The following is an 11928-nucleotide window of genomic DNA, read 5'->3' on the forward strand; positions in this document are numbered from 1 at the left end:
CAAGGAATGCGTAAAGGTGAGTGGATGGGGTGGTTTTATATATGTAATTATGCCAGGGTCTGAGATTTTGTCACCACACCACTGTTATCGGTGTCATAACCCCACGGATTTCCATATATAATAATGTATTATACGAGTATAGAATTCTGTGCATAATTCATATGAGATAATGTAGAATTCTAGAAGATTTAAGAATATTGAAAATTCGATCCCCTAGTCTTGTAAATATGAGCGATTGCTTGTCATAATCGAAAGATTTTTTTCTCTGCTTGTTTATGCTATGAAAATATTTTATATTAAATCATCGAAAAACGCTGTTTTCCTCGAAAATCCAATGTTTTGAAAATACCTATATTTAAAAAAATTGATGTAAGTCGTATCGATACATTAGTGTTCAAAAATATTTCATCTCTAATCAAATTCGTAATTATTAAATTTATAAAAAACATTAAGATATTAACCTATATATTACCTTTTCTATGACAATAAGTCATTTAATTGAAATGGCTTATCATATTTATATTCAAGGTCACACATACAGTTTATCTGATAATGTTTCGTTTTTCAAAGTAAACCAAATGTGAAAATTCAAAAATACAAATTTGAGTTTTAGTAATTAGACATAGAGTATTTTATAATATTAGTTAACCATTCAAAATGCTATAAACAGTAGATGCTGTTACCACTTAATAGCTAAATACTATTACTATTGTTCTGTGCTATAACAAGACTGTAAGTACTTAATTTTAGTTGTATTTCTGATTATGAATTTGTTTGTAATAGTTTTTATTTATATATATATATATATATTTTTTTTTAACAGATATGTGACAGTACCTGCCAAAATACTTTTGTATTTTTACGTAACAATATATTTTATACATAAATATTTTTGTTTATTATCCATGTATAACCTTTTTGACCTTAAATTGTTTATATCATATCTAAATACAAAGTATTTCAAAAGTATTTATAAGTGTTAATTGCTGAGAAATGTTTAGATGAAGTTCCCTATTGTAATTTGTAACAAATAATTATTATATTGTGTATTCATACCAAAATACAATATGACAATTAATAAATTTGATTATTTGTACAGAAAATTGTTGCTTACTAAATACTTTGTAAATGGTTGGGGTGATCCCGAAAAACTTAAAAGGTGAGTAATATATTTATATTATTTTTTTTATTTTCTTTATTTTTTTTTAAGATTTTACCAAAGTATTAGCTGGTCAATTTGGATCAATATGCAATTTACTTACCTACTGTAAAATATTATCTACCAATAATTTGAGGCATTGTTAATAAAATACCATATTTATCAATTGAATATTGTTGCATTTTGTCTAATCATATATCATAGTAGCTGTAAGTCATTTATTTTAAATAGTTCTATTAGCAGTACATTTTATTTTATGTAATTATATTATGAATATATTTTATTTCAAAATTAATTTTTAAAATGGAATATTTTATTATACCAGTGGTTTCCAATTGGTGATTCACGAACCCCCAAGGGACCATGTTGAATTAAGGGGTCCACGGTATATCTAGAAGTCTGTGATTTCATACTACTTGGAAACCATTGTATTATACTATTACACTATTATATCTAAACTTGATTTATTTTAATAAAAATATCTATATTAAAAATGTCTAAAAATTTAAAACATTGCTCATAAATTTGACATGTACTCTGAAGTCATAAATTATATCTATAATTAGCATGTTGTTAGACTTATTCAACTAATTATATATCTATGTAGGTTTATCAAATAATAAAAAAAATACCTACTAAAGTAAAAATTATTTAAGTACTTATATTTATTCAATTCATTTCTAATAAATTATTAGATTATTAGTAATAATTTAAAAATTGTCAGCAAAAAAAGTATAACATTTATAAGTCCAAAATATTTCAAATATTATTTTCATGTTCAGAATTTTCTACCATCCTTTTATGTAGTTTAGTTCCTTACAGTGACACAACCAGGATTTTTTTTAAGGGAGAGGATCCAAAAATATAAATATTGTAATTTTAGTTTAAAATTGAATGATAATTAAATGTATTATGTAAAAAATAAAGGTACAAGGTATGTACAAGTTTATAAATTGCAATGTTTTGTATAGCTTAAATGTCTTATTATTTCCTCAGGTGTTACACTGACTTCATAGTAGACATTGAGAGCAGCCAATCCATTGGTCTTCTTTCTGATGTGGAATTTCTTAAATCGATCTTCGAATAAATTATTCAATTTTGTCCAACTTTTTTATTATTTTAGAAAGATACGACACAGTTCAAGGGAGGGGGGTCAAGACCTGGGACCCTTTTGTTGCGCCACTGGTTCCTTATAGTATTAGAACATTTGTTTAGTTCTGCAGTTTTTTGCATATAGTGTTTTTTTTTTCAACACAGTATACCACTCACTATTTATAATCCATAACTATAAATTATTTTTTTAAAAATGTTTACTTTGTATAAATATTATATGTTAGTAATTATAGACAAAAGTACAAAGTCTTCAATTTTGAGAATCAGTGAGCCCTCTAAAAACATGTATGTTATATTGAATGAGGTAACAATTAATATTATTACTGCTACTTTTAATGAAGTTTAAACTACTATTTTTAGCAAATATATCAATAAATAAGGTATTACATTGTGACATTATAAAAGTTGTACATTAAAATAAAATATAGTTAAATATATTAAATGAAAATGATATTAAATAACATATTATATAACATTTATCTCATTACATTTTTATTTATCTATACTATAAACATAATATATGATAATTTAATATTTTTTATGGTTTTAGTTTATTTCAATTCAGAAAAATCATTATAGATCGAGATTCATGTTACAAACTTGTATCATCTGATTATCCCGTAAAAATTGTTAAAGTAAATATTTTAAAATAAATACATTATTAAAATGTATTTTCTTATTATTACATTTTTTATTTATTTCAGAAAAAAGAAGATACTGATTCAATAACATTAGAAGGAGTATTTGAATCACCTTTTTCTTATTATCTTCCAGATATTGTACCTAAAGAAAGTCATCTTGCCCATTTCCAAGTTATATTACCAAAAAAATGGCCTACCAAAAATGTCAAACCAATATGTTTACACATGGCAGGCACTGGAGACCAAGTAATATTTAGTTAATAAATATTTATAATTTATCTATGAATAGTTGTCTTAATTTTTTCAGAATCTGGATATTGAATTATAGAATTTAAAATAAATATATCTAAATATTTTCTGTTTATTTTTTATTAAATATTTTAGTATTATTGGAGAAGGCGAACTATACTTGCAAACCCCCTTGTAAAAGAAGCAGGGATTGGATCAATAATTTTAGAAAATCCATTCTATGGAAAAAGAAAACCAATTAACCAAGTGTTAGTATTTCATATATTGTATACTATTTTTTGTTTGATCATCGATTTTTATTTTTTTAATATAGTAAAACAATTGATATTTACTAACTAATATTTATTTATATCATATTATATTTGTATTGCTTTTTTTATCAAAAAAATTATATTTTAAATTCTATCAAATTACATTTTAGTTATATTATTTAATGTTAAAATATATTAAATATATTTTAAACAAGATAATTTGATGTCTTATAAATGTAGGTTTATGTTATTGTATTATTATTCTTTTAATAACTATTTTGTATTGCAGATAATTTTGTATAAAGTAATTTTATGAATAGCTAATTTAAACATTTCGTTGTGGATTAGATAATAAAATTTAAAACTCAAGAATAGTCATATGTTGTAATTGAGATTAAAATGTTGTTTTAGGAAATTCCTAATAATTAAACATATATGATTATTTAAAAACGTTCACTATTTCTTCTTATAACACGCCTAAACCATCTCAATTTTTTCAACTCTTTAATTACCTCTCGTGTACTTGTGATTTATTTTTTCTACGACGTCACTCTATATATCCATCCATCTTAGATTTCTCATCTCTACTATACTTACCCTCTATTCTGTTATCTTATGCACTGCCTTTAAATTTAGATTCATTCCATATTGATTGCCTTATTACTTATATCTTATAAAATCTCATCACTATTACCCCTGGTTCTACTTTCTATCCCACTTAGTCTTATACATACCTTGTCCCATAAAGTTAATTTCATTCAATACAGTAAATAACCACCCTATTAATATTTAATTATTTTTCTTCGATCATTATTTTCTACTATATAACTATAATTAAGCATAAATAAATTAAAATGTGTATTTTTTGGAATGAATACCACTATTCTAAATAACTCAGAAGTCGGCTTGTAAAGGTAATAACTTTATATTAATTAATTATGTATTAATTGTAAATCTATATATAATAATTTTCAGTGTCAAGATTTGAAATAATATTAATAAAAATATTAGTATTTTCATTTTGTTCTGCTAAATTAAATTAAATTAATTACTATAGATAATTAGATGTTTTTTGAATAAAGTGTTTATTTGATGTACATTTTTTGATTTACAGAAGATCTATATTGTGCAATGTTTCTGATATATTTGTAATGGGTGGATGTTTGATCCTGGAATCCCTTGTATTATTTCATTGGTGTGAACGTCAAGGATTTGGACCCATTGGAGTCACTGGTTTATCTATGGGTGGACATGTAAGTGTTAACAATTAATTAATTTAAATAATGAAAGACTTTATTACTATTAATTCAATAGTAAGTAATTCAAAATTTAAATATTTTACTCTTCCCCAAAAAATTTTAAAAAAATTTTGATTATATTTTTTATTTATAAATATTATTTAGATGGCCTCTTTAGCTGCTGCAAGTTGGCCTAAACCAATTGTGCTTGTTCCTTGTTTATCTGGTACGACAGCTTCTGGAGTATTTACAGAGGTATTAAAAATTTATCAGCATTTTTATTATCATTTATCGGATATTATATATGATATAATCCATAGTTATTTTACATTAGAACAATTGATAATAAACTCCTACAATAACTTGTATATATTTTTGAACATTTTATGTTACCATACTAAATAATCTAACAATTTATTTTATTTTTCTGAGAGGACTTTCTCTTGAATTTACAACTCAACTTAAAGTGTATTTACTAACATTATTTGTATTTGTGTACTATAAATTACTTAAATATTATACTTAAGTACTAACTTAAATATTAATTTCTACTGTTATTATAGGGTGCTATAAGCTGTGCAATTGACTGGGATTTACTTGAAAATCAATATAAATCAAATTCAGTATACAAAAACGAAGTTGTAAATATGAACAACAAAGTCAACAAATTATATGTAAATATTTAAGTATTATCTGTAATATATAAAATTGAAAAAGTGTTAGGACACTATGTTCACCAGGTGTTTGTTGTATCTATAATAAGTCATAGGCATAAGTAAATCCAAGATGCTAAGGCAAATATTCAAAGAATCTAATTTTTTTATGATTTTACTGCCTAAGCAATAGTAATAATTGATTTATCATAGCATTCCAAAAACGTGTGTACTTAAGAAATCCTCTAAGTTATCTTAATAAATCTTTTAGTTATTTAGTTATTATTCCAGTTGTAACAGTAATATATAATGATGCTGTTCATTCAATTTTGTATAAATCATTAATAATTATTACTAGGTGAAAACTGCCTTGTGGAATTTCATAAAACCAAATAATTATTGTAATTAATAAAAGTTTTTATTTATTTAATAAAAATATTCATAGTTTAAATTAGAATAAAATAAAAAATCTATGTAACACAGGATTCTATATTATTGAGGTCCCTGAAATGTTTTAATATTTAATTATAATATATAATTATATATTATATATTTTTTTAATTTTACAGAACGAGTTCAATGCAGGAAAACAATTTATAAAAGATATTAGTGCTGAATCACATTTAAATATGCAGTCAAATTTAATGTTTGATAATTTAAAAAATGATAAAACTTCCTTAAATACATTTCATTCTCAGAAGTTAAACACATTAAAATCAACTAATTCATTTGATAATATTAAAGATCTAACAATTGAGGAAAGTAATGAACTTCAAATTAAGAAGGACTTGAAATTATTAAAACACATGATGAGATTTTTCAATAAACAATCAAAAAGTCAAGGTTGTATAGTACATTTTTTATTGTATGTTGACTAATTATTAAATATAATATTTCAGATTTAAATTTAGAAGCATTGAGTTTTATGAGAGGTATTATGGATGAATGTACTCATTTAAAAAATTTCAAGTCCCCTGTTGACATTGATTTAATCATAGCAGTTTGTGCAAAACATGATGGTTATGTACCTCAAAATAACATGGACAAATTTGAAGATATTTGGCCAGGCACAGAAGTTAGATATGTTGATACAGGACATGTTATAGCTTTTTTACTTCATCGAAACACATTCAAGTAAACATAAAATTTTTATTTTCACTTTACATTTAATCATATTTAAATAATAACATAAGTATTAGAAATCCTTGAAATACGTAAAAATTTTCTCTGAAAATGTGTATATTGAATCTTATGTTTAAAAGAAATGTGATAGTTGCTCTGTACAATTTCAAATTCCAGAAAAAATATATAATGGCTTTGATCTTTCCCTAAATCAATATATAGAAATAAAGTATCTTATCATTCATAATTATTTTAAAATTATTATTGAATATATATTCCATAAATTATAATAAAATATTACTTTTAAAACAAAATATAGAATATTCAGTAGTTAAAAACTTATAACACCTGTGATAAGTTAATAAATCAAAAATATATTCACAAAATATATTATATATATATATATGTATAATTAGATGTAGCATATTGACATGTTTCAATGAAATTTGATTAAGACTAAAAATTACTACTTTCCACATTCATTATTATTAGTTAAACTCAAATATTGATAATTTTAAATTTTCCAATTTTGATTGAGTTATAAATATAACTATAATAATGTCTAAAAAAAACCCCGATCATTCAACTTTTTTACATTTTTAAACATTTTTACTTTAGGTTCATTCAAAAGTATTTTATTATTGATTAAAATAATTAAATGTTGATAATTTGTAGTGATTTAATATGTATTGTAAATATTATCTATTATAATATATTTATTATCTATCATTAATCTTTAAATTTTTTTTTCTAGGACTGCAATAATAGATGCATTTCAACGAGCTCAAAAAAAATATTATGATAAACATTTTTAATTTTTTGTTGAATTTACCATTTTTATAATATAATTTACCTTGTAAACCATTCAAATGTATATCTTTCTAATACCCTATAGCTATAAACCTACTTTTGAAACTAATAAAAGTGTTGAAAATTTCATGTAATCAAGTTCTCCATTTTGCCACTACAGTAAACATAGACATAGTCATTAAGTTTGATTTCAGATCTAATTTTAAACTTATTTCACCAAATTGTTGATATAACTACCAAACATCTCCTAATAATAAAAATATAATAATATGTGTAGCCATGTTTTAAAATGTACACCAAACATTTGGCAAGATAAACTCAAGGTTTACTGTTTAATTTTAATAAATTCCTTCTTGCATTTTGTTTTCTTCTTTTAAAAAATAAATATAAATACAAATATAAATTAATAGCTTAATTACCCGGCTTTGCACGAAAAATTCTTGGCTGTGACATAGGTTTTAATGGATTATTACTTTATACTATTTAAAGAAGCCAAGTTTGGTGTAACTGTTGGTGGTTATAAAACAAATGAAACAAAAGTTCAAATGAATCAGTGTAGTAATTTGGTGATACGCTGAATTACCGTATTTTCTGGTTGCAATATTTTTAAATTCCCTTCTTATTGCATGTATTAAATGTTGGAGAGACCACCATGTAAAATTTAGAGTTCATATAGTTTTGAGATGCAAAAGTGGGCATTAACTAGTTAAAAAAAAGTCAAGTTAAAAAGTTAATTTTTTTAACTTTTTAACTTAACTAGATTAATTGGCATTTTAACTTTGCATTTTACAGTTGATTTAAAAAGGATCTATCAAGTTAAATTTTTTTTAAATTTTTCGTTTATACGTAAATATTACAAAAATTAAATTATCATGTATAGTAAAATGGTCGCATACACTGTAAATCTTATGACAAACTATGACTTTTTTATTTAATGAAATCATTTTTTAAAATTAAGTGATAATTCAATTAAGAATTCCTTAAGTGTATTTCTTAGATAAAATTTATTAAAACTCTTGGATCAATATGAAATATTTCTTTTTTTTTTATTACATTGAAGGTATGTATGCAGATACTAAAGATAAAAAGATGTAACAAATGTAGATAAATTGAAGACTTATTGAAATCTATGATAAAATATTTATGTAGTTAAAAAAGTTGAGCATTTTTTTTTTTTTTTATTTGCTAAGAATAGTCATACTTCATTTGTAACTGTCATGAACTATACTGTGTTTGCTTATTTTATTCAAACTAAAAAAAATGTTACAATTATTATTAAATGATTTTTTTTTTTAATTAATATTTACAACAATTAAAAAATTAATTTTTTATAAATTATTAAAAATAACCCAAGTAACTTTAAATGTTTGATGGCATTAATAGTTATATAGGTAAATTAATAATAAAGATAATGCTAAAAAATAAAATTTTATCAATAAAATTAATAATGTGGCATCCCAAATAATAATTTTAAGCCTTCTCCAATTAAAATTTCATATTCTAACTTTACACAATCCCTCGAGTCGTAAGCCTTAAGGTTCTGGAATTGGATATAAGTAAACTTACCAGTGGCGTACTTTCAAATTTTTTTGTGGGGGGGGGGGGTTTAAATTTTTCTAGAAAATAATTGATTTCATAATATAAAAAATACATATTAAAAGTTATTTACAACCATATGATATAAATTAATATAAATATAAATTAATGTTCTCTTTCTCTGTACCTTCATATCAATTCATTTAAAAATTTTGAATCTTTTTGTTCTGGGGGGGAGGGAAGTTAACAACCGTGAACCACCCCTCCCACAAAAATATGATACTGAGTGTAAGATCAGATATTTGTAATTAATGGATTAGTAGAATAAAATAATACTTAAATAATACTTGATTATAAGTTATTATTATTCATTAATATTCAAGTAACTCGTATTCTATATTTTCATTTCATTCTATAGCTTCATTTACAACGATAATTGACAGCATGTGTGTTCTTTCCGTTTGTTTTTTGTGGTTCCGACGGGCTACTACGCCTACATCCATGGGCGTATTTAGGGGGGCGAAGGGGAGGTCGCCCCCCTGAATCCGTATTTAAGGAATTGAGTTTATGTGAGATACACATTTTAAACTGTGAATACTGAATTGAGCTTTTTGTCGGGTCCATACTTAGTAGAAAATCAAATAAAATACAAGCGTAATTTTCAAAACACAAACCGGTGTTAAAAAAGAACTATACAAAATCGATTCTAAGTGGATCCGGTATAAGATTAAAAAAAAAAAAAAAAAACACAAATATTAAGGATTCACCTGATTTAAATATTACCAAAAATTTTACTTGTACATTTTGAGACACAATAAAAAAAAATTTGAGTAACCCCTTCCGTAGAAGTAAGTCTAAATACGCTCCTGCCTACGTTTTTGTCGTACGCAATTAAAATATAATAAATATAGAGATCCAAGACTCACACGTCGTTTTCGGTTCGGTAAGGGTGTCGTGGGATGGCTTATTTTATAATAACAAAAAATGGAAAACTACAATTTAATTTTTTTTATAGCTGTATATTACAATATATTAATAATTTAAATGATTGCAAATGGGCACTTCACACTGATTGCAATAATAATTCAGTTTATAATATTGAAAAAAAATATGTGACGATAAAATTACAATTAAGATAACAATAATAGGGGAGGCATAGCCCCCGTCACCTCGGTATACTCGAGTCCCGTTGGATTCTATCCCATGCGACTGTGGATAACTCTCAACACGTGCGACAGAAACTTAAATATATTGGAAATGGCGGAGACTCCGATAAACAGGGATAGAACCTGGAGATAAACCTTGTGATTAATAGCAAATAACAAAAAAAAATTAAAAAATACAATCACACGAACGCAACGGCTCAGCCACGAACGGGTGTCATTTGACGACCATCACCGATCTCGAGAAAAATATTTTCGACGGTCCAGGCAAATATATCAATCCAATAAGATATCGGACCGGTTTCGGGCACTCCGAAATTACTAGTTGTGCGTCTCGAACAAGGTGGAAAATGTGCAAAAATTAAATAGAAAAAGTCGTCAAATCAAGAAAATTGGCATTGTTAAAACAATAATTGACAACTATATATGATAAGTCAGTTAAACATTTATAAAATGAGAATTAGGTAAATTTTTAGTAAAAATGTATGTAAAAATAGCCTCAATGAGAAGGTTAAAACCCCAAACTCCTTACACATGAGCCTAATAAAAGTTACTACACTTTTTATCTATTTTTCACCTAGACCATAAGAAAATCTGTAAAGCATGTCATATATTAATGAGATTTCTTCTGTGGTAGGTCGAAATCCCTTTATAGTTCTTCTTTAGTACTTATCTAAATGTTTTAATGTGCATAATGTTTTACATATCTAGATTTTCAAATTAAGCAAATAAATATATATTTGCGTATAATAAATAAAATAATATTAAATTATCTGGGATTCAGTTATAGAGTGTAGAACCATTTCTTTTTTTTCATCTTTTGGAATTAAGAACTTGTTTTCTCTACAAAATATTTTTGTCAAAGAAATATTATATTAACAAAAACAAATCAGCATAGTCATTATATAAAAATGTATTTTATTGGTTTATTTAACAACATCTCTACATCTTTTGTTCTTAGAACAAGCAGTCTATTGTTTTTTCTACATTTAATAATACAGTTAATAAATTAATCTGCCTGTGGATATGCAAAAGTGCCAAAACTATTGATTTACTTTAGCCCATTTCACTTCTTATACTATTATAATTATTCTGAGTATATTGTATAGGTATATATATATATATATATATATAATATATAGAATATATTATATTCTATGACCGCAAATAATGATAACTAAATATCCGGACTCTATATGGTACTGGTTTGTTGTAGCCCCGCCACGGTGAGTGAAAACTTTAAGAGCCCCGCCACCCATATAACAACAAATATAAATATAAAAATGAGTTTATTTATTCATATAATGTTAAAAATTATGGTTTCTGTGATTCCCAAAATTCAGCTATATCTTTTAAGATGGTGTCAAACAGATCATACTAGGTATATTTGCGGACGACACTGCTATTCTCGCTATCGAAAACGATCCTAACCAAGCCACTCAAAAAATCCAAAACCACTTATCTGAGCTAAACATTTGGGTTTTACAACTGGAAAATCAACGTCAATCCAGCAAAATTCTTTCAAGTCACATTCACCCTACGTTCCTTGGAATACTCTCCAACGTTTATCGAAAATACACAAATACCCTCTCACACACAAACTAAATACCTGGGACTAACGCTTGACAAACGCCTCACTAGGGCTCCTCATTTAAAAAACAAACACAAAGCTCTCGATTTGAGACTTCACCTTCTAAGACCTCTACTCCGCTTTAAGCTCTCAATCAAAACAAAACGTACAATCTACATGGCTCTTCTAATACCCATCTGGTACTAGGGTATCCAACTTTGGGGCTCAGCGAAACCGTCTAACACCAGAACAATACAGGCTTTTCAATCTATTTGTCTATGATTAATAACAGGTGCTTCTTGGTACATCACTAATGACGTACTACATAAAGACATTTTCATTCCAAATTTAAACAATCTTTAAACACTCACGTACATAAAAACACACAAAACTTTGAATACTCACACAAATCCTATAATCACT

At 25.3% G+C, this 11928-nt stretch overlaps 1 protein-coding gene across 1 annotated transcript; it reads left to right on the forward strand.

The window, feature by feature from the left end:
- Positions 1-542: 542 nt before the first annotated feature.
- LOC112681421 (protein ABHD18) lies at positions 543-7343 on the forward strand. Its single transcript, XM_025551676.1, has 11 exons — positions 543-732; positions 824-1159; positions 2823-2907; positions 2977-3159; positions 3298-3410; positions 4528-4666; positions 4817-4906; positions 5215-5325; positions 5874-6147; positions 6204-6438; positions 7181-7343. Exons 2-11 carry the CDS (start codon positions 1068-1070, stop codon positions 7239-7241), a joined length of 1383 nt encoding a protein of 460 aa, XP_025407461.1. The 5' UTR covers positions 543-732; positions 824-1067; the 3' UTR covers positions 7242-7343.
- Positions 7344-11928: the final 4585 nt, after the last annotated feature.

Source organism: Sipha flava, unplaced genomic scaffold (assembly GCF_003268045.1).
Source record: "Sipha flava isolate LNK unplaced genomic scaffold, YSA_version1 19109_pilon_pilon, whole genome shotgun sequence".
Taxonomy (NCBI): domain Eukaryota; kingdom Metazoa; phylum Arthropoda; class Insecta; order Hemiptera; family Aphididae; genus Sipha; species Sipha flava.